This window comes from Pseudorca crassidens, chromosome 1 (assembly GCF_039906515.1).
Source record: "Pseudorca crassidens isolate mPseCra1 chromosome 1, mPseCra1.hap1, whole genome shotgun sequence".
Taxonomy (NCBI): domain Eukaryota; kingdom Metazoa; phylum Chordata; class Mammalia; order Artiodactyla; family Delphinidae; genus Pseudorca; species Pseudorca crassidens.
The window spans coordinates 34,798,357-34,822,085 of record NC_090296.1 but is presented as its reverse complement, the minus strand read 5'-3'; the positions used below and the strand labels follow the sequence as shown (position 1 = coordinate 34,822,085).

The window sequence follows — 23,729 nt, the reverse complement described above, 5'->3', positions numbered from 1 at the left end:
ATAAAGTATAATCGTAATTTTCCTGGTGTTTGAGTGTGAATTGATGATAGAATATAGTTTTCTTGATGACTTGGGTTAGTTATATTAACTTCCAGGGTAGCAATGGATTTCTCAGATTAGCACAGTTGGTTTTGCCTACTCATGAAAGTATTTAATCCTGTCTTGAATTAAAGCCATGGGAATTCTCTGGGAACAAGGAGTTTCCCTGGTCAGTCACTCCTTTCGGTCTGCCATCTGAGGACTATGTCTCATTTCCTTGGGGGTGAAGGTGGGGAATGTTTTAAGTCATTATCTGTCTGTGGTCCCTGACTGCGCACAGTAATGTATTCTGGTTCTTCTTGATAATTCATTTCCATTTGATTGAAAGACACATACGCCAAGCTCAATTTGAACCAATATATTTTATAGCAATTGGAGAGGAGAGGGTTTCCTTCACACAATACAAATTTTTACTGATTTAACATGATATTATCTAAGTCATCAGATTTTGTCACACGCTCATTATTGGGTTACCTAATATTTGAATAGACTTTTACACCTGTATTAAAAGCTTTTCCCATGTTTTGTTCCTTATTCATTCACTCATTTACTTGACAAATGTTTATGGTATTCCTACAATGTGCTAGGCACTGTGCTGAGGTCCAGCAAGGAGCCTAGTACAAGGGAGAAATGACCTCTGCAACAAGTGATCACTGTGAATAAATTGTGATGAGGGTTATGAGGGAAAATAGAGAAAGCTTTGGAAGGTCATAGCAGGAGACCTCTCCTGGTCTGGAAATCAGGAAGGCTTCTTTGAGGAAATAACGTTTGAGCTGAGGCCTGAGGAAGGTCAGGAGTTAGTGGGCAAGCAACATATAGGCAAGAGTGCTCTGAGCAGAGGACTTGAGTGAGTGCACTTGATGGTGCAGAGTTCAAACAGGGGCCACTAGAACAATGGAAAACACTGGTCTAGTTGAGGCACAGGGGCTAGGGGCAGTGCCAGAAATGGCAATAACAGCCTGTGCTTATATAGTGCTTATTATGTGCCAGGCCCTGCCCCCAAGTGCTTTATATCTATTAACTACCTTGACTCTCATAACAACTCTGTGAGGTAGGTACTATGATTTTCCCTATTTCACAGACAAGGAAACTTGAAACAACAACAAGTTTAAATACGTTAGCCCAGGACATAGTGGCAGAGCTGGGATTCAAACTTAAGCAGGTTGTATCCATGGTCTGTGCCCTTAATGACTGGGCCGTGTTGCCAAAAGATGAGGCTGGAGAACTTCTTCTTATACATATGCACATTTGGGCATCTACACAAAATTTGCAGGCAATTTCATCCATAGAACCCAGATTAAAAACAATTAGTTAAACCTGTCAATGTTAATAATGTAATAGGGAGTTATTTACAAGCAAAAGTGAGTTTATTCAGAAATAGCCATAGAAACCCTCAATTCAAGATATGCAAATTATGGTGGCCCATGGGCAAATCCAGAGAACAAGGAAGGGGAGCTTGCTTTTATAGCAAAAGGGGGGTGGGAGGGGCTGTGATAATCAAAGAGTCCATCGGAGAAAGCTGGGAATCCATAGTATGGAGGCTTCTCATTGGTTGGGCTGCTAAAGTCTGATTGGCCGGACTGTAGGCAGTGGAGAGTTTTCTTCTTCCTGCTGGATAGTGATGTAGGCAACACTTTCCTGTGGGAGATGTAGGCAAACATCTCTTCCTGTTTGGAGTAATTGATGATGCATGGCTGGGCATGAGAGCTCCCCATATAGGCCTGTCCCACTCCAATTGTAGCTGAGGTTTCTTTAGTCAATTCCACAAAATTGATGACTGAAGATGGGTAAGCAGAAGAGTCACTTGGAGAGGAAGTTAGAGAAAGTGCAGAGGAGGATCTTGAGGAGCACTCAAATTATGGGATAAGTAGAGAAAGGTAAGACTGAAAATGGACTGTGAAAAGGGGACAGAGAGGTTGGAGATGTATTAGCCTGGGTCTGAGCAGGTTAGAGAAACCACACAGTAAATTTGAACAGGGAAATTTTAATATGAAGAATTATTAACCATAACAGGGGATTGGAATAATGAGGAACTGGCTTGTACAGGAGTGATTAAACTTTTATTATAAAGAAAAGTAAATATTTTAGGCTTTGGGGGCCATCTCTGTTGCAGCTACCAACTCTGCTACTGTAACATGAAAACAGCCATAGACAATATGTAAATGAATGAGCATGGCTGTGTTCCAATAAAACTTTATTTACACGAACAGGCAGTGGACTGAATTTGGCCTGTGGGTCACAGTTTGCCAACCCAAAGACCCCTTCTACTCCCAGACTGAAGCCCAGGGCTTGCTGGAGAGTATAGCACGCTGAATGGCAGAGAAGTCACTGTCTGCTGCACCACTGAAATTTGCTGGAAATCCACTGTGCTAGGGAAAGCTGTCCACAGGGAAGTGTCTCACTGGAGGCACTCTGCTACAAAACCACCTGAGGGGAGGGTTGCTGGGGGACGCTGCCGGCCACTGAATGCTGATGGAGCCAGGCACTTGATGGTGCAGAAGCTGCCTGGACCACAGGAGCCTGGCACTGCGGGAGACAAGCCTGCTGCAGAAGCCTGCAGAGCTAGCACAACAGAACCAGAAAGCAAGCCCCTTCCTTCCGCAGTGTCTCTCCAGTGCCATCTATTGACAAAGCTTAATATCGTGCCAGATGCCAAAGAAGAGAATATAGAAAATAGAAGGGTCATTTTCCACTCTCGTAAAGCAGGCAAAAAGGATGAATTGGAGCTGAAAGGCAACAAATTGATAACTGGCACCAGAGGGAACCCAGAGGATGTGGTGTAATAGAATGCATTATAAAGGCATTTAAAGAAGTGGGTACAACACCAAAAGCATGATCCATAGAAGAACAAATGAAGTTAGACTTCACCCAAATTAATAACTTCTGTTCTTTGAAAAATAAAGACTGGGAGAAAATATTTGCAAATCACATATTTGATAAAGGACTTGTAGTCAGAATATATATTTTAAAAACTCCCCAAACTCAAAATTAAGAAAACAACCCAATTTTTTCAATGGTCAAGTGATTTGAACAGATACTTCAACAAAGAAGATATATAGGGACTTCCCTAGTGGTCCAGTGGTTAAAAATCTGCCTTACAATGCAGGAGATGCGGGTTCCATCCCTGGTCGGGGAACTAGGATCCCACATGCTGAGGGGCAACTAAGCCCGCGGGCCACAACTAGAGAACCTGTGTGCCACAACTACTGAGCCCAAGCACTGCAACTACTGAGCCCACGTGCCGCAACTAGAGAGAGAAGCTCACGCACCACAATGAAGAGCTCGTGTGCCACAACGAAGATCCCATGTGCCGCAACTAAGACCAGACACAGCCAAAAATGAAAGAAAGGAAGAAAGAAAGAAAGAAGGAAAGAAAGAAAGAAGGAAAGAAAGGAAGGAAGGAAGAAAAGATATATAGATGGCAAATGAGTACATTTTTAAAGTGCTCAATATCACTAGTCCTTAGGGAAATACAAATTAAAACCACAATAAAAGGCTTCCCTGGTGGTGCAGTGGTTGAGAGTCCGCCTGCCGATGCAGGGGACACGGGTTCGTGCCCCGTTGCGCGTCCGGAGCCTGTGCTCCGCAACGGGAGAGGCCACAACAGTGAGAGGCCCGTGTACCGCAAAAAAAAAAAAAAAAAAAACCCACAATAAAATGCCACTACATACCTACTATAATGGGTAAAATAAAAAAGACTGACCATATCAAGTATTGATGAGAATGTGGAGCAACTGGAACTCTCATACACACCTTCTGAGAATGCAAAATGATACAACTACCTTGGAAAACAGTTGGGCAATTTCTCAAATAGTTAAATGGGAGTTAAGCATACATCTATCATATGACTCTTAGGTAATTTCCCAAGAGAAATGGAAGTTTATTCATTCAAAGACTTGTATGTGAATGATCATAGACTCTGTGTTATAATAAAAAAATAGGAAACAACCCGAGTGTCCATCAACAGGTGAATGGATAAACAAATTGTAATACATCCACACAATGAATACTACTCAGCAATAAGAAGGAATAGACTTTCAATGCACTCAGCAGCCTGAAGGAATCTCAAAGTAACTATGTTGAGTAAAAGGATGATTCCATTTATATAAAGTCCTAGAAAACGCTAACTGTAGGTTATAGACTGTGGTGATAGAAAGCAGACCAGTGGCTTCCCGGGGATGGGGGAAAGTGGAGAGGAATGGGAGGGTTTTACCAAGGGGAAGGAGGAAGCTTTTGGGGTGATGGACATGTTCATTGTCTTGACAGTGGTGATAGACTGTGTGATGAGTGTATGGTAATGTGAAAACTCATCAAATTGTATACTTTTAACGTGTGCATATAAATTATACCTCAATAAAACTGTGAAAAATAGAAGTAGGTATTGATCAAGTGTGCCATGCTACTGAGAAGTCAGGCAACAAAGAACTGAGACGTGTCCACTAGATTCAGCACTGTATCAGTCATTGGTGACTTTGGGGAGAACAGCTTCAGAGAAGTGGTGGGGTGGGAGCCTGATTGGAGGAGGCTGTGGGGTGAGCAGAAAGTTAGAAAATGTAGCCAACGTTTTCAGGCTGGGGAGGAGAAAAGAGTTTAGTATCAGGAAGAGGAGGTGGGAAGGTAGGAGCATTTTTATTTATTTAATTTTATTTTTTTGGCCACACCGCGCAGCTTGTGGGATTAGTTCCCTGACCAGGGATTGAACCCGGGCCCTCGGTAGTGAGAGTGTGGCATCCTAACCACTGGACCACCAGGGAATTCCCTGGTAGGAGCATTTTTAAAGAGCACAGAGGAAAAAGTTAAAGATAAAGGGGAGATAGGAAATAAATGATAGAGTAAGGTCTCTGAGAAAGCAGGAGATGATGGGCTAGAGACAAATTCACTTCAGGAGGAAAGGAAAATATGATGAGCATGAATTCAAGTAGACTTCTAAACTTGGTAGCAGAATATTCCTTCTGGTGGTCCCTATTTGTGTGTGTGTGTGTGTGTGTGTGTGTGTGTGTGTTAAGAGGTCAGGATACATGTTGAAATTGAGGCAAGGAGTTTAAGAGGGATAGTGAAGGTTTGAAATAATCTTTGTGGAGATTAGGTTGGTGGCAATTAGGGAAATTAAAAAAGATGGACAGTTTCATTGGAAGCCCTGGGTGATGTTGGTGGCTCTGTACTTATAATGGCATCAACATGCAAGGCGATGTGATTTGTCTCTAACAGCTCTCATCAGCCAGCTGCACAAAGAGGACCAATGCATGGGTTCATCCTGAGTTGGGGTTTTCAGGCTCTCAGGGCAGAAAGACAAGGGGGTCAGGGGGCTGAGGATATTGGCAAGGGAATTATTGAAGTGATGAGTATGAAATCTCAGTTGGATAAAAAAGGAAGTGATGACAGCAGGGCCTTATAGTGGTCTGGAGGTCCTCCTGGGGTTCAATAACTGTTATGTTGGGATTCGTGCCACAAGAGAGCTAGATGAATAGGAGGTGCTGTGGTGGGGTTGTCTGAATGCAGGATTTTAGAGGTGGATGGTTCCAGGTGTTGACAGGCTGAGGAGTGGAATGAGGTAGAGAAGGTTTCTGATGAGGAGGAGGTCAAGGGCCTGAAGGTCCAGGGAGTTGCTGGCACATCTATGAAGATAATTAAGTCACCTGGACGATGGCAGTGTTAGGATGAGAAGGCTGAGAACCAGGCACCAAAATCATCTGTGAAAAAAGAGACATGGGAGGGAAGTAAATCCAGGACAGGGTCAGAGAGGAGGAGCCTCATGACTTGAGGCTCAAAGGAGCAGGCGTTTCATGTCAGGATGGAGGAAGGGTCTGGAAGTGGGGGTGCCCCCGGGAAGCTGAGGCATGTGGGATACGGGAGAATAAACTGCCACTTCAGAAACTGCAGGCAAAGGGGTGTCCACAGGACACAGCCAGTTCTCAGTTGAGGCCGGGAATTGGGGGTACATTAGAGATACAAAGGCTGAAGATGTGAGGGTGTTTATTATTCATGAAAATGGAATTCCGGTGAGAAGTGTGGAGGGGAGAGGATTGTGGGCTTGGGTCAGGGAGAAGACCAATGAGTTCATGTTTGGGAATGTTCACTTAGCAACCCTGTGTGCAGTGTGGTATGTTTGTTCTTTCAACAACGAAGAAAACTGTCAGTGTGGATGCACTGTGATAAGGGCTGTTGTGCAAATAGCACAGGGCATTTGCAAGTAGTGAAGTGGAGTACTCCTAGGCGAAGGCAAACAAAACTCCAGCTGATGAAGGAAAGGGATAGTCGAGGGGCCAGGAGGAGGGGCAGTTGAGCCAAGTGAGCCAGTAGATGGGGAGGAGGGGTGATCAAAGCATACCAGCTATGTGTTTGAAAGCACATGGCGTGATGGAGCTCACAGTGTTCTAAGAACGTGAATGAGTCTATATCAAAGGGTGGGGATGGGTGAGGGATGGTAGATCAGGTCAGAGACAGGCAACGTTCAGATCATGAAGGGCCTGTGTGCCAAGCTAGAGTTCGAACTTTATCCTGAAATCAAGCCTGTGAAAGGTTTTAGGCAGAATGACATAATTGGATTTATGCCCAACTGCTGTCCTCCCAAACAAATTGTAATGCTCGATAAACCAATTTCTCCTGCCTACACTTCTCTGAGCTCCAGACCTATATTTCCAACCACCTGCCAGACCTCTGCCTTTGGCTTTCCTGGCCTCTCCCTGTGTGTGCCTTGAATCTAGTGAATGACGCCACCCTTCTTTATGCCTACATCCAATCTCGCGGGTGCTGTTAGAGAAAACCATGCTCCTGGGGAGGTCGGTGCCAGGACAAATCAATGGTTAACAGCAAAGTTGTCTAACATGCATATTCATTAATTTGCTCCATTATCATGCTCAATCAATGTTTGGAGGTGACCCAGTCAACATACTGGGTTCACGATAGAACTGATCTATGGCATATCATTTTCTTTGTCTCTTCCAAGCTTTCATTTAAAAGATAAATCCATACAGAGAAAGATTTCATTAGTAAGGCTATCTATTACTTTCTATTGCTTAAGGAAATTATTTTGCAAATACAGGCTTAGCAAGAATTCTCCAGGACAGTTCTCTTAAGTCTGTTTTTTCAGTTATCTACAGTTTTGCAACACACTATATACGTAACAATCCACCCACATATAAAGATTAAATAGAATTTATTTTATAATGTTCACGATCTGTGGGTCAGAAACTTAGGCAGGGTTCAGCTAGATGTTTCTTCCCCTGCATGTGGCGTTGACTGGAATTACTCCATGGGGTAATCCAGATGATGTCTGGGTTGGTCCAAGAAGGCTTCCCCTCACATGTCTCGAATCTCGGGAGGATAGCTAGAAGCTGAACTCAGATGGACCACTCTCCCTCTCCATATAGACTCAGGGCCTCTCCGTGGTCTTTCCAGTAGGCTTGTTCAACTTCTTCCAAAATGACAGAACTTGAGGAATGATATTTAAGAGATAGAAAAAGAAAAAAAAAAAGAGATAGAAAATTTCTTAACGTCTGGGCTTGGAAACTGGCACAACGTCACTTCCGTGTAGTCTATTGGTCAGAGAAGTCACACTACAGTCACACAGAGCTCACCAAGATTCAGAGAGAGGAGGGCCACATAGACCTACCTCTCCAATTGTCAAGAGACCAAGAGAATGTATGCCATCTTTATTTTTTTTCTTTTCCATTATGGTTTATTACAGGATATTGAATATAGTTCCCTATGCTACACATAGGGCCTTGTTGTTTATCCATTCTATATATAATAGTTTGCATCTGCTTGTTTCACAATTCCCAATCCAACCATCCCCACACACCGCCCCCCCTTCCCAGCAACCACAGTGTATGCCATCTTTAAACTGTGCTCTTGCTTGGAATCTAGAAGGATATTTTACAAGTGAAATTATTCTTTTGGTATTTCTGTAAAATTACTGAAATCGTTATCATTCAAAATATGTGTGAGGGCATTGTTTAAAAAATTTTAATATCAATTAATTAATTTGTATTGAGCTATAATTAACATACGACAATATTCATCCTTTTAAAGTATACAATTCAGTGGTTTTCATTATATTGACAAGGCTGTACAATCATTACCACTGTCTAATTTCATAACATTTTCATCATCCCCAAAAGAAACTTTATACCCTTTGCCAATCACTCCCTATTCCTTCCTCTCCTCAGCTACTGCCAGCAACTAATCTACTTTCTCTCTCTAAAGGGTCTGCCTTTAGAGATTTCATAAAAGTGGAATCATACAATATGTGGCTGTGTCTGGCTTCTTCACATAGCATAATGTTTTGAAGATTCTTCCACGTTGTAGTACGTATTAGTGCTTTATTCTTTTTTATGGCTGAGCAATAATTCATTGTATGGACATACCATATTTTCTTAATCCGTTCATCAGTTGATGCACAGTTTAGGTTATTTCCACTTTGGGGCCATTATGAATAATGCTACTATAAACACTTGTGAACAAGTCTCTGTGTAGATATATATTTTTATTTATTTTGTAGATGCACCTAGGAATGAAATTGCTAGATCATATATTAACACTATGTTTAATTGTTTGAGGAACTACCAGACTGTTTGCCAAAGAAGCTATTTTACATTCGTATCAGCAGTGTACGTTGCCAGTTTCTCTACATCCTTGCCAATACTTGTTATCATCTGTGTATTGATTTTAGTATCCAAGTGGGTACGAAGTAGTATCTCTTTGTGGTTTTGATTTGCATTCCTCTGGTGACTAATGATGCTGAACATCTTTCCATATACTTATTGGCCATTTTATTTTTAGGCACGTATCCTTGGAGAAATGTCCACTCTGATCCTTTGCCCATTTTCAGTTGGGTTATTTATCTTTTTATTGTTGAGAAAAGTCAGGATTTTGACCCAGGAAATCTGGCCCCGCAACCTGTGGGTCTAACTCTCATGCTCTCCTCCCTCTTGCTATGCATCATGGTTACAAAGTGGTACAAATTTTGTTTTATTAGTATTTACTCTAGGTAAGAAGTAGGATGAAAAGACATTTAAAAACTGGAAAATATAGCTTCTCTTGGAGGTGATAACTCTCTTGGTTTGGGAAAAAAACATTTATAACACCTTTAGGAAGGCAACAGGTACCCAATGGAGACAGTTTAATAAAGAAATAGCTAAACTGCCTCGCATGAGAAGATAAAGGAATTTGGGGGTTTGGGTGAATAGTCAAAAAGGAACAAAGATAAGACTCCCTAAAGAAGACAGTTAACAAATCGTCACATTGCATACTTTAAATATCTTACAATTTTCACACTACTATATATAAAATAGATAACCAACAAGGACCTACTGTATACACAGGGAACTATACTCAGTATTTTGTAATAACCTGTAAGGGAAAAGAATCTGAAAAAGAATATATATATACATATATATATACACAACACACATATGTGTGTGGGTTTGTATAACAATATCTGTGCTGTATACTTGAAACTAACACAACACTTTAAATCAACTATACTTCAATAAAATAAAAATTTAAAAATCTTACAATTTTGTTTGTCAGTTGTGCCTCAAGAAAACAAGGAGGAGGAGGAGGGGGAAGGGAGGGAGGGCGAAGGGGGGAGAGGGGAGGAAAAGAAGAAGAGGGGGAGGGGAGGAAGAAAAGAAGAGTAGTATTAGTAAGAAACATGTCAGGAACTAGAGTTCATAGATAAAAGTAACCAGTGAAAATTTTTCAGTGTCAGGGTAACCAAAGGACTTTAAGAAAGGGCTGTTTAAAGTTTAGTATTAAGTCAATTATGTTGCTGAATTATAAACCCCCTCCATTTTCCCAAATCTTGGAAAAATCACACAATGTGTGAATTCACAGAAATCTTCGGGAGATTGATTGTTGGTCTTCCCAATAGATATAGGAAAGGGATCTAAGCCAACTTTATGTAAAATCAAAAGATGGGATGATTTCACTAACATTTGATTACATCTTATCATTAAAATGTAACACAGTGATCAAGGATTGTTAAAATAAATGTGGCAGAGTGAATTGATGAGACCTTAAACTTATGTTTTGCTTTTCACTGCTCTGAAAAGAAATCTCCATGTTGATTGTTAGGGGTGGGTGTAGGGGAGCCAGATGTCATATCATAGTATGAATGTGGTCCGATGGTGCCCAGCACTGTAAGTATGTGGATAGGACACCAGTAATAAGATTTGAAATGTATGGAGCTAGAAGCTAATCAGTGGAAAATTCTTCCAATCATCAGAAGTGTAAAAGGTAAGTGGAATGTGGACTGTTTTGTTCTCATCAATGCCCAGTCAAAATGGAAATTATTCAATAATGCAGCACATACAATTACAAATGTACCATTTTTTCTTGTTTTTTTGGTGTGAATACATGAAAAATAATTGATCAGAATTTCCGTTTCTAGGGCGGCAATACTACAAACCACGAGTGTATGTGACTGTGTATGAAAGCGCATAATTTATGCAACTATCAATAATTCAAAACAAATTTGAATAAAACCTCAATCTAAGCATGAGAAAACATCAGACAACCCAAATTTAGAGGCATTCTACAAAATAACTGGCCAGTACTCTTCAAACGTGCCATTGTACCTAACAACTAAATGCAGTGTGGGGTCCTGAGTTAGATCCTGTTCAAGAAATGGAACATTAGTGGGAAAACTGGTGAAAATAGAATAAGTCCTTCAGTTTACTTACTATTATTATACAAATGTTAATTTTCTAGTTTTAATCATTGTACTAAAATTATTTAAGATGTTAACATTAGGGGAAGCTGTATGAAGGGTACATGGGATCTTTCAGTACTATTTTTGCAACTTCTCTGTAACCCTTAAAAATAAAATTTTTTTTAAACAAATTTGATCATCCATGATAGAGGTAAGCTGCACTATCTTTTAATTCTGTCTATGGAAAATGGTATTTAGAAAATCATTGTCACAGCAAGAGGCCATCAGAACTATGCAGCCAAAAAATAGAGAAAAAATATCATTAAGCATGTCAGGCAGTTAGTTAATAAAAATATAATTTTCTGGACTTTGTGATCTTTGTGGCAATTAGATTTTTTAAATTTTATTTTATTCAAGTACAGTTGATGTACAATGTTATATGTTACAGGTGTACAACATAGTGATTCACAATTTTTAAAAGTTATACTCCATTTATAGTTATAAAATATTGGCTATATTCACTGTGTTGTACAATATATCTTTTTTTAAATTTTAAATATTTAATTTATTTATTTGGTTGTGCTGGGTGAAATACAGTGAAATGCACAAATCTTAAGTGTGTATTCACTGAGTTTAAGGATGTCTGCCCAGCAGACATCCACTAGGAGGAAGGCATTGGGGAACACCAGCAGAAAGTTCCCCTGAGGGGCTTCAGGGACTCTGCAGTATTTGCAGCTGACATTGCTGCAGTGAACTGGACCCAGAGCAGGAAAAGCACGAAGAGATGGGAGAGGCAACCTGGGAGTCAAGAGGGATTCCCCTTGGGAATGATCTGACTACTCCTTGTTCTGTTCATCAGGTTCTTGGGATTTGCAAGGGGCAGGAATGGAACCAGGAGATGCTCAGTAAGTGTGTGTTAAATGGATGGATGAATCAATGAATGAAGGAGTGAGCACCTGCCTGCCACAAGAGTCTTCTTTCATCACTCGTGTCTTCTTGGAGCTTCCTCTAGCTTTGCAGGAAGGAGCAGATCTGGGGCATGACTCTTGGAGTCATGTCCAGGAGAGGAATACTGAGTGAGCAAAGGCTGTGAACCCTACGTATCCTCCTCCCATCCCCTCACACACCTCCAGAGGACACTGAGAGTTTCTGCTTGGTTTGTTTCTCGTCTTTCCCGTCATCTTTAATAGCATTCAACTGAAACATCACCTGCATTCATTACCTCTCCCTTTTCTACACTAAACCCTTGAATAAAGCAAGTAGGACAGAAATCAATACAGCTAATCATAACAGCCAACTCTCTGTCTATAATATATATATTTTTTGGCCTTGCTGCACAGCATGCGGGATCTTAGTTCCCAGACCAGGGATCTTAGTTCCCTGACCAGGGAAACCGTTCCTCCTGCAGTGGAGGTGCGGAATCTTAACCACTGGACCACCAGGGAAACTCAACTTTTTTCTTTTTTTTAAAAAAGTTATTTATGTTTTGGCTTCTTGGGGTCTTCGATGCTGTGTGCGGGCTTTAGTTGCGGCGAGTGGGGGCTACTCTTTGTTGTGGTGTGAGGGCTTCTCATTGCAGGGGCTTCTCTTGTTGTGGAGCATGGGCTCTAGGCGCCCGGGCCTCAGTAGTTGTGGCGTGTGGGCTTCAGTAGTTGTGGCTTGCGGGCTCTGGAGCGCAGGTTCAGTAGTTGTGGCACACAGGCTCAGCTGCTCCACGGCATGTGGGATCTTCCCAGACCAGGGCTTGAACAGGTGTCCCCTGCATTGGCAGGCAGATTCTTAACCACTGTGCCACCAGAGAAGTCCCTGAACAGCCAACTTTTATACAGTGTCTACAATGTGCTAGTCTCCGTCTCAAATTTCCTACCTATTTAATTAATTTAATACTTTAAAAGGTAGGTGTATATTTTATCATGCCATTATGCAAGTGAGGAAAGTGAGTTAACAGAGAGGTTTAGTAACTTGCCCAGGGCCACCCATCTGGTAAGCAGTTCAGCTGAGATTTGAACCAAGAAGTCCATGCTAAGAGCCCGTGCACTGAAACACTATACCTTTTCTTTGGCATGTATGATACATGTGTGTGTTAACTTCATTGAAACAGAACATAAAACACAGTCAAGTGCACACATCAAGTGTGTGACTCAGTGAATTTTCACAAAGTGAGCACACCTGTGTAATAGCAATCCCCCAAAGAACAGAACACTACCAGCCCCCCCCCCCAGGAGATCCCAACATACCCCACCCCAGTCTCTACCCCTTCCCCACCAAGGGAAACACTCTCCTGAATTCTCTCACCTCTCTCCTGGGGGTTTCTTCCTTGTCTGTCTATTTTAATCACACTGTATTTCAAGTATCATGGGGTCTGCTGCTAAAGTTAAAAATATTCTATTTTGCAGGAGTGGAAGTGAGGGTGGTGGAGGGAACACATTCTCTAGATAAGAGAAATGACTGAGGGTGGGAAAGTTAGGGGCAGTTCTCCATCTCCCCTCATTCTCTTTGCCGGTAAGTGTGAGGCTCTGCTCTTTTCTCCATCCTTCTCTCCCAGGACTACATCTCCCAGCAGGCTGTGCTCTGACAGCTCTCGGATTTAAATAGGATTCTGGGCTACGCTTAGAGCCAGGCTGTTGCTGAACACCCAGGAGCGAGAGGAGCTGGAGGAAAGAGAAGCAGCAAGAAGCAGCCAAGAGTTGGAGCCAGACCAGGTGGAGCCCGAGCCAGAGTTGGAGTCAAAGTTGCTCTTGGTAAAGCAGCAGCAACTAAAGAAGTTGAAAAGATGCTGGTTTTCTTGGGACTGCTCACCTCCTTCCTTTCTTTCCTGTATGTGACAGCTCCATCCATCAGGTTTGTCTTAATTCAGTAACTCATTCAATAGTTTACAAAGCCCTGAATTGGGAGCCACGGAGCTTGTAAGAAGATGAGTTCGTAGCTGCTGAAGGAAGAGAAAGGGATGGAGGCCAAGGGAGAGAAAGTCAGGCAGGAAAAGCAGGAAGGAAGGAGGTAGTTATGAATATTGTGGTGGGAAACGAGAAGGAAGCACCTGGGGCTGGGAGGAGGGGCGGGTTTGAATTCTGATGCTAGTGGAAGGCTGAGTGGATGACTCTGTTAAGTAGCTTGACAGACATCTTATGGGGGAGTCCTTGCTCTTTCACTCCATTCCCTTGGGTTCCTCTGAAGGTCTCCCTTTCTTCACCGTCCCTAGTCAAGGTGGCCCTGCTGCATTACGGTGGGTGGTCATTGCCGAGGGACTCAGTTGTTAAGTACCAGGCATCTGGGGAAGGGAACACACTCTCTTCCCTTTGAGACTATCCTCAACTAACGTTTTGGGTTGGCTCTTTTGCTGTGGAAGATTTCTGGAGATGTCAAAGAAATGTGTGTTATGAGTAGAGAACTTTTAAACTGTTGATGATAAAGAAGGTTAAATGGACATATCAGAGACAGAGTGTTGCTCTAGGTCCCGTCATAGAAAGCTGGGTTTGGGTTCCAGTTTTGCCACCATTAGCAAGTGACTTGAACTTCTCTGAGCCTCAGCTTTCTCCACTGTAATGTGGGGATAATAACAGAGTGGTTGAGAGAATTAAATTCCCTTGGAAAATGCCTAGCCTAGTGCTTGGCAGTTGGATGATGCTCAGGTGATGTTAGCTTTACTTCCTCCCGTCCTATTTTTGGGAACTTATCAAGTCAACTCTATGTAAAAGGATGCTCTCTGCACAGAGGTCTGAACAAGGGAGGTTTTCTCTCTGTGCATGGATGGCGAGTATGAAATCTCTAGTGGGATGGCAGAATATTCTGGCTCTCTAAAACTGGAGAGGCAGCCCAAGAGCCGTATTTCTATATGGGACCCTGGAGGTGCTGTTCATCAGTTATTCACCATTGATGCTTATTGAAGGTGAGGGGTCAGGACCACTGATTCCACTAATGCCCATCCCCCTCGTGTTTTAAGGGCAGGATAGAGAAGGAAGATGACCTCTGGGAACCTCTAGAGATAGGAGCGAGGTATCTTTGTTGTTTAACAAGGAACCATTGGCCCTGGCTCAAGAGAACTTATTCTATTTGCCCACATGATCATTTGTAGCTTCCGGGCACGTGACCTCCCAAGCTGAGCTGATAAGCAGGAGACTGCCTTGCCCACTGGGGAGACGCTGTCCCCTGAAGATTAGCTTCTTTAAGTCTCCTGACAGCAACAAAAAGAAATCCCTCTTTGAGGCTGGGTGGATTTTATGTATCTCAGTCTGGGATTGGAAAGGATGGTGCATAAATGTTTTGTTTCTCTTGCCTGTAGGAAGTTCTTTGCTGGTGGGGTCTGTGGAACAAACGTGCAGCTTCCCGGGAAGGTGGTGGTGATCACCGGTGCCAACACAGGCATCGGCAAGGAGACAGCCAGAGAGCTTGCTCGCAGAGGCAAGTCCTTCCTTTCCATTTCCACAGGGCAGCACCTCCTGTCTTTCTCACTAGGAACTCTACTCATGTTCCCTTATCTTTCCTCCTGGGCTTAGAAATTCTGGTCAGGAACTCAAGGAACCTGGGATTCAAGTCCAGCTGTGACACCAACTTACTCTGTGGCTTAAACTTTCCTTCCTTCCTGCTCCTTCCCTATTTATATAAAGTAAGGAAAACAATGATGTCCGTGTATAATATTGGTCAGGTCAGTTATTCTAAAAGGAGATCCTAAGCCATGTTAAATATCAGGGTGTAAAAACCAGGGTTCCCAGCCTGGGGTTAAGCTGATTGCAAGGAGAATCTGGAAGCGGCAATTTAGCCACTCACGGCTTTAGGGATGGTGCGGGGAATGCTCTGTCCACCAGTCCCAAACTCACTCACTAGACTCTTCTTCAGCCCAGGGTCTGAACACATTGCTGCCTGTTTGTTTTGGCCCCAGGAGCCCGAGTATACATTGCCTGCCGAGATGTACTGAAGGGGGAGTCTGCTGCCAGTGAAATCCGAGCTGATACAAAGAACTCCCAGGTGCTGGTACGGAAACTGGACCTAGCTGATACCAAATCCATCCGAGCCTTTGCTGAGGGCTTCCGGGCAGGTGAGGCCCTGGGGGTTAGAAAGGCAGGAAGCTGGATGTGGGAGTGGCTGCTCCACCCTGGACCAGCTCTGACCTTTACATCAGACCCATCATGGATTCCACTGCACAGGTTCTGCCACACGAACCAGCAGGGCAGGGAATTGGCACGGGGATGGCGGGTGGACAGGCTGGGCAGGATCCTTTTCACCTCCTTGCCTCAGCAGTGGGAATGGTGGAGGTGACAGCTCCCTGCCTGGGCTTGTACCTTGCCATCGAGGTGTGGCCCTGATGCCACTCTCTTCTTTCATCCTGAGAATCAAACTTCTGTGGCCATAGGCACAAGGGGAAGTTGTGCTGCTGCCAATATTCTTCTGTATCTTGGAAAATGACCATCTTCTATCAAGGACTATGAAATCCATGAGGGACAGGAACCATGTCTGTCTTATTTTACCACTGTATGCCCAGTGCCCAGCCCAGCTCAGAGTCAGTACTAAGTACACATTTGCTGAATGAATGGATGAATGAATGAATGGTGTCCAGGAAGATAACAGCAACTAAAATTAGAAACCCAGGACTTCCCTGGTGGCGCAGTGGTTAAGAATCCGCCTGCCAATGCGGGGGACACGGGTTCGAGCCCTGGTCCAGGAAGATCCCACGTGCCACGGAGCAACTAAGCCCGTGTGCCACAACTATTGAGCCTGTGCTCTAGAGCCCGCGAGCCACAGCTACTGAGCCCGCGTGCCACAACTACTGAAGCCTATGCACCTAGAGGCTGTGCTCCGCAACAAGAGAAGCCACCACAATGAGAAGCCCGCACACCGCAACGAAGAGTAGCCCCTGCTCGCCACAACTAGAGAAAGCCCATGTGCAGCAACAAAGACCCAACGTAGCCAAAAATAAATAAATAAATTTATATATATATATATATAAAATTAGAAACCCAATGACAGTGGCTACTGAATATCACTGAGATAGGTCCAAACGCAAGGAACAAACACTCAGGACTGGCAGCTAGCTGACTCCTTGCTAACCACATGGTCTCCTTGGTTGTGCTCTTTAGAGGAAAAGCAGCTTCATATTCTGATCAACAATGCAGGAGTGATGATGTGCCCATATTCCAAGACAGCTGATGGCTTTGAAACCCACCTGGGAGTCAACCACCTGGGTGAGTATCTTAGAGTGAGTGAAAAGCGAGACATACGCCATCATGTTCTCTGTAGGGAGATGACCCTGTACCAGTGCTGAGGATCTCCACTGGTCCTCATAGAGACCAAGATTCTGCTAGACTGGAGGTATTGGTTTTTCTTTCACTATCTCTCTCCTAACCAGTACAAAAAAGAGAGCTTATCCTACTCATACCGTTAAGAAACCCCAAACATAGGAGACACCAGGAAGAAGAAGGTCCTTCTTGGTTGGGACTGTGGTAATGCAAGACTTGCCAAGCAGGGTCAGGAGTGGGGGAGAAGTCCGTGTTTGGCTGGAGCGGGGGTCATATCTATAACTGAGGACCAAGCAAGCAAGGGTTGGTCCATCGTGGAGGCAGACCTTGAGGACTTGAGGTATGAGAGAGGCTAGTGTTCACAGCTCGAGGCAATGGCTCTAGTGAGGGGATCACAGAACAGGTTCTCTGATCCTCAGCAAAAGTTATTTTCCCTGACTATTCCAACCTTCCTTCTGTACATGCCCACAGTTGTGTGATCATAACCAGACGGGGGATGTCAGAAGCTAGCAGTTGCTCCTGACCGGGGCAAGGACAGAGGAATAAATAACAACAGATTACGTATATATTGCCTTACCTGGAGTCCAGCTCTGGCCCTTGCCTTGAGGACTCCACTAACTCAGACTGACTGACCATTAACACTGTTACTCATGGTATCAAAATGTTCACACCCAGAAGATAGTGAGCTAGTGATGAAGCCCTGTCATACATCAGCTCCCACACCCCGAGCCCGGGCTGCCGTTCCACTCTTCAATCTCCTCTGCTGGCTCTCCTCACAGGCCACTTCCTTCTCACCCACTTGCTCCTGGGGCAGCTGAAGGAGTCCGCTCCTGCACGGGTGGTGAACCTGTCATCAGTGGTCCACCATGCTGGCAAGATTCGCTTCCATGACCTCCAGGGTGAGAAGTCCTACAACCGGGGTTTTGCTTATTGCCACAGCAAGCTGGCCAATGTGCTCTTTACTCGTGAGCTGGCCAAGAGGCTCCAAGGTAAGTCTAGAGAAAGGGCCAGGGTTAAGAAGCAGGGGCTTCAGTCCAGATTAGAGGTTCACAGAAACTTCTGAAGTCAGGATGTCAAACGTGCACATTTCAGTGGCAGCTCTGTGCACTAAGGAGAATGAGGTTATAAAACTGAGTAAAAACAGAGTCCTTGCCCTTGGGAAGCTTAAAACTGGACAGAGGTCAGGAACCTATAAACCTTATGTGCTTTGTCACATCTTATTTCATATTTATCATCTCATCTGATTTTTCACAACAACCTCTTGCAACAGGCAGAGTAGGTATTGTTTTCACTATTTTATGGGTCCAAACTGAAGTCCAAGAAGCAGCCGGCCCAAGATTATATGGCAAGTGAAGGAGTGAGGACTGGAAAGTGGGGACTCTGCTTTAAACCAGGTGCTTCCTTTGCTGTGCCAGTTGCTGAGGTTTACAGGGTGAGCTGAGCTACAGAGCCGCCACTCACTGCCTGGAGTCAGGGTTTCAGATACTTGGGTCTAAGTTCTTGCTCTACCACATAGTAGCCACGTGTGTCTACAAACATGTCCCTTTGACCTCCCTTGATTTCTCCCCTCAGCTGTAAAATGAGGTGAGGCCATTCTTGATCCTATGATTCTGTGCTGCCCTGGAGTTTTTGCTGAGCTTCTGACACTGACATCTGTGAATCTGGAGGACCGTTTGCTACAGTGAATAAGCCAGAGTTTGGGGAAAATGGTATTTACTATCAGAATGCAGAAAGTAGAAGAATAGGGTAATCATTTAAATGAATACTAATAATGACAACAATAATTGAGAGTTTGTGTGTGCCGTATACTATCTGTGTCTCAACTCATTTAATATACTATGAGGTAGGTGCTATTATTTTTCCCCTCCCTACAAAAGAAGAGGTAGGCGCAGATATCTTGAGAAACTTGCCCGAGCAAGATATATTAATTCCGAGGCGAGCCAGGATTCAACTCCAGGCAATCTAGCTCAGAAGTCTACGCTCTTTACTCTACATCGAGGTTCAGACCTTGGCCCTGCAACCAGCCAGGTGTGACCTTGGGCAATTCACTTAACCTGTCTGTGATGAGAACTCGGTTTCCTCAGCTGTAAATGGGCTTCTTAATATTACCTACCTTATGAACCTCTTTGAGAGTCAAATGAGATAACACATAAAACATGTAGCACAGCCCTTGTACGTAATAAGTACTAAAAATAGTGGAGGCGGCAGGGGTGTCTTGGGGGCATGTTAATTCTGATCATTTCCATCAACACCCCTCAATCTACACCTCATAAAATGTGCTTGCCCGGCAAATGCAATTCACAACAAGGTCCTAGCTTCCTACCTTCTAACAGGATTGCTGCCCCTAAGACCCTCCAATAGAAATTCCAAAGATACCATTTAAGCCAAAGATTAAGATGACACTAAAATAGAAGGATGTTCAACCAAGCATTCCTTTTGGAGCATAGAAGGCTGAGAAGGCTATAGATCTTTCTGGATAAGATCAATTAATTACTCATGAGATTCTACCTGGCTAGAGGTGGTGTCTTCTGAACACTGGGGTTCTGTTTCCCAAGTCCTTTCTTCTCAATCGTGCATGTTGCTGCAGGAGATGAGCTGTTTCCACGGCCTCGGAGTGTGTCTCTGGTCTAACTGTGCCCTTTTTGCCCTAGGCACGGGGGTCACCACCTACGCAGTGCACCCAGGCATCGTCCGCTCCGAACTGGTCCGACACTCCTTCCTGCTGTGCCTGCTCTGGCAGCTCTTCTCCCCCTTCCTCAAGACGGCAAGGGAGGGGGCCCAGACCAGCCTGCACTGCGCCCTGGCTGAGGGCTTGGAGCCCCTGAGCGGCAAGTACTTCAGGTGCGCAGAGGCCGCATGCGTTCTCCCCATCACCTGTGTGTATGGTGAGGCAGGCATAAGACTCCCTGGGCTTTGCACCCCCAGTGGCCAAGTTTGTGCCTGATGGGGGAATCCAGGTTCACGTTGGGCCAGTAGACCAAATGCTGTTACTTTTCTAAGGAAACTTACATTTGAAACATGGCAAAAGCTGGTTTTATGGCTCTGTTTCAAACCTGTGTGCCACATTTCCAGGTAAGCCTTTGTAGAGCCTTTTTCTCTTCCTTGAAGCTTTTGGCTGACTTCCTTCATGAATTTTTAAATGACACATAGCGCGAAACTCCAGGGCAAAGTCACCTGTCCCTAGTGTGAACTCTAGGGACACTTCTCCCAAAGCTGCGAAGACTGGCACTATCTGTTGGAACATAAAAATAGACATTTTGATGTTGAGGTTTATCACAAACTCAATGGGCAATCAGAGTCTGGGAATATAGGGAAGCCCAGGATTACATTTCTTCCCATTCCATGACTTGATCCAGCCCAGTCTGCTTTTCTGTCCCACTTTGTTCAAGATGGTTCACTGGTACACCATTTATTAAGGGAAGCATTGGAAATAGCCTCAGTGTCCAACAATTGGGGAATGGATAAATGATCATAGCTAATGTTGCTTGAGCTCTTACAACATGTTTGGCACTCTTCTAAGTTTTACGTGTATTAATTCATATAATCATCACAACTCTGAAAGGTAGATCGTATTATTGTCCCCATTTTACAGATGAAGAAACTGAGGCACAGAAAAATTAGCTTGCTCAGGGTCATATAGTTTATAAGCGGTAGGCCTGGGATTTAAACCCAGGCAGCCTGGCTCTAGAGCCGTGCTGTTCAGTGTGGTTGCCACTAGCCATATATGGCTACCGAGCACTTGAGATATGGCTAGTCCAATCTGGGACGTACTGTGCGTGTGAAATGTACAGCAGATTTTGAAGACATAGTGTGAAAAACAGAAATGTAAACTATCTCATTAATTTTTATATTGATTACATGCTGAAATAATTTGGCTATGTTGGGTTAAATAAAATATACTACTAAAATTAATTTCACCTATTTCTTTTCACTTTTTAAGAAAATACTTTAAAATTTCTATTGGGAAATTTAAAGTTACACATGTGGTTCACATTTGTAGTTCGCATCATATTTCTACTAGACAATGCCACCCTGGAGTCTGGGTGTTTAACACCCCTCCTTAATCATGTGATAAAATATAATACAGTCACTATATAAAAGTATTTTTGAACAATATTCAATTAATGGGAAAATGTTAGTGATATAATATTATCAGAAAAAAATGAAATATAGAACTATATAATTATTCACTGTACATGCATAGAAAACAGTCTGAAAGGATACACAGCAAACTACTACACAGTAGTAGTTACTTCCAGGGAGTTTGAGGAAGAGTCGGGGGGTGGGGGGCAGTGTGAAGGAGGATTTTAACCTTTTACTCTAGGTATTCCTTTATTATTTAAAAATAAATTTTAAAGATTATATATTAATTCATTACTTGTAAAATTAAAATTGTACATTTTTAACAAGAGAAAGATATCCTCCCCAAACTAGGTACAGTATGATCCCAGTTTTTTTTTAATTAATTTTTAAATTTTTAAAATTTATTTTTGGCTGTGTTGGGTCTTCATTGCTGTGTGTGGGCTTTCTCTAGTTGCAGCGAGAGGGGGCTACTCTTCGTTGTGGCACACAGGCTTAATTGCGGTGGCTTCTCTTGTTGCAGAGCACAGGCTCTAGGTGTGTGAGCTTCAGTAGTTGTGGCTCGCAGGCTCTAGAGCACAAGCTCAGTAGTTGTGGTGCATGGGCTTAGTTGCTCCGCGGCATGTGGGATCTTCCCGGACCAGGGCTGGAACCCGTGTCGCCTGCATTGGCAGGAGGATTCTTAAGCACTGCGCCATCAGGGAAGTCCAAAACTTCTATTTAAAGAAAAACACCATGAACAGTGTGCTCTGCCCCAACCCTGCTCACCCCAAAACAAAACAGGGGTGCTTAGTCGGGTTCATGGGACACAAGGGGTCTGTGGATAGAATTTAAGGGATCTTCAAACCTGGATGGAAAGATAATTTCATCTTTAGTTTCACTAACCTCCATCTGAAATTTGCCATTTCCTTTGATTATGAATGTAGGAAGTGAACTGCAGTAGTAGTGATACTGGTGACTTTGTCCCCAAGAAAACTATAAATAATTTCATGTCACATTGCAATTGTTGCAGATACCTCAGGATGTCACTTCTCGCCAATACTTTGAAATCTGGTAGTGATTAGACCCAGTGCTAGCTCTTCTAATAGAACACATTACTATACCACACATTGTTTTTAAAATATTTTATACTTTATATAAGATAGATAACCCTCAAGGACTTACTGTATAGCATGGGGAACTCTACTCAGTATTCTGTGATAACCTATATGAGCAAAGAATCTAAAAAAGAATGAATATATGTATATGTATAACTGAATCACTTTGAGGTACACCTGAAACTAACACAACATTGAAAATCAACTACACTCCAATAAAATTAAAATTTTTTACAAGTCAGTACAAAAAAGAAAAGGAAATATTTTAAAACTGCATTTCAATACAGTTAGTTTCTTTTTATCTAATGTATTTTATTACACATTTAGAAATGTATTCTGAAGAAGAGGACATAAACTTTTCCAGACTGTCCATTTTCACTCCTGGATGTTCACCCCCTTTCTATGCCCTCCAGTGACTGCAAGAAGACTTGGGTGTCTCCAAGGGCCCGGAATAACAAAACGGCTGAGCGCTTGTGGAACGTCAGCTGTGAGCTGCTGGGAATCCAGTGGGAGTAGAGCTGGTGGAATAGGCACAGCTGTATGAGGCTCAGTCCATGCCATAAGGAAAGGGGACCGAGGAGAAGGCCCACCCTGCAGGATTGTCCTGGCTGGCTGCTGTTGCGAATCCTGCCCTGCCCTGATACTCCTGACCCTTCTAGAAATCTTCGCACACCCAACCCTCTCGTGAGGCTGGCTCATGGCACGAGACAGTCACACCTACAGAGTATTCTTCTCCAAGACTTGCAGAGTCGGCCACCCTCTCGGACCAGGAGGACTGGGCAGATGCCAGGCTGGGCACAGGGATGGCAGAAGAACCTGGGAAATTGGGTCAATTTCCTTACCAAGACCAGCTAGCACGCTCAGCTGAGGTGACAGGAGCATCAACGTCACTTCTTTCCAGGGACTATAGACTCAAAAACTCTTGATTGATCTCTTTCCTCTTTGAAACATTAATCTGGAGTCTGGACCAACTCAGGAAAATCTTGGCTCAACCTTGGCCAATTTTAGTTCCTTCCTCTGAGCATCCTGGAGCAACGATGTAAAGCTGGACCTTCCTGTTTTCTTTTTCCAGTACTTAAAAAAAATTAAAAACACATTTTTTCAGCTTTACTGAGATATAATTAACATATTGTGTAAGTTTGGACCGTCCCGTTTTCAATGTAGATGGTTTCTTTTTCTAAAGAGTTCCCTTTTACCTCAATTTTTAGAGAAAATAAAGACTGCACATTCACCTTATTGCCTTATTTATTCTCTCAGGGTAGCAAGGGAGAAATGAAACCAAGTTGTTGTTTTTGTTTTGTTTTGTTTTATTATTTATTTATTTATTTGGCTGCACCGGGTCTTTGTTGCTGCGTATGGGATCTTTGTTGTGGCGTGCAGGATCTTTAGTTGCAGCATGTGGGATCAAGTTCCCTCACTGGAGATCAAACCCGGGCCCCCTGCATTGGGGGCACAGAGTCTCAACCGCTGGACCACCAGGGAAGTCCCCAAACCAAGTTTAATGAGTACTATCTCACCCTACCCAGCCACCCATAACCTTCTTATAATATCTCCTCTGGGTGCAGAATAAGATGGTTCAGTTGAGTATTTTCTCCAGTTTCTTCCAGCTCTCACATTTGATTATCTAAG

The 23,729-nt window shown here is 43.4% G+C and overlaps 1 protein-coding gene across 1 annotated transcript; it reads left to right on the top strand.

The window, feature by feature from the left end:
- The first annotated feature begins 1,644 nt into the window (after window positions 1–1,644).
- Window positions 1,645–23,325, top strand: RDH12 (retinol dehydrogenase 12). Its single transcript, XM_067732620.1, has 9 exons — window positions 1,645–1,916; window positions 11,553–11,598; window positions 13,239–13,534; window positions 14,973–15,091; window positions 15,570–15,725; window positions 16,765–16,869; window positions 17,703–17,912; window positions 19,575–19,764; window positions 22,514–23,325. Exons 3-9 carry the CDS (start codon window positions 13,467–13,469, stop codon window positions 22,614–22,616), a joined length of 951 nt encoding a protein of 316 aa, XP_067588721.1. The 5' UTR covers window positions 1,645–1,916; window positions 11,553–11,598; window positions 13,239–13,466; the 3' UTR covers window positions 22,617–23,325.
- The last annotated feature ends 404 nt before the right edge of the window (window positions 23,326–23,729 follow it).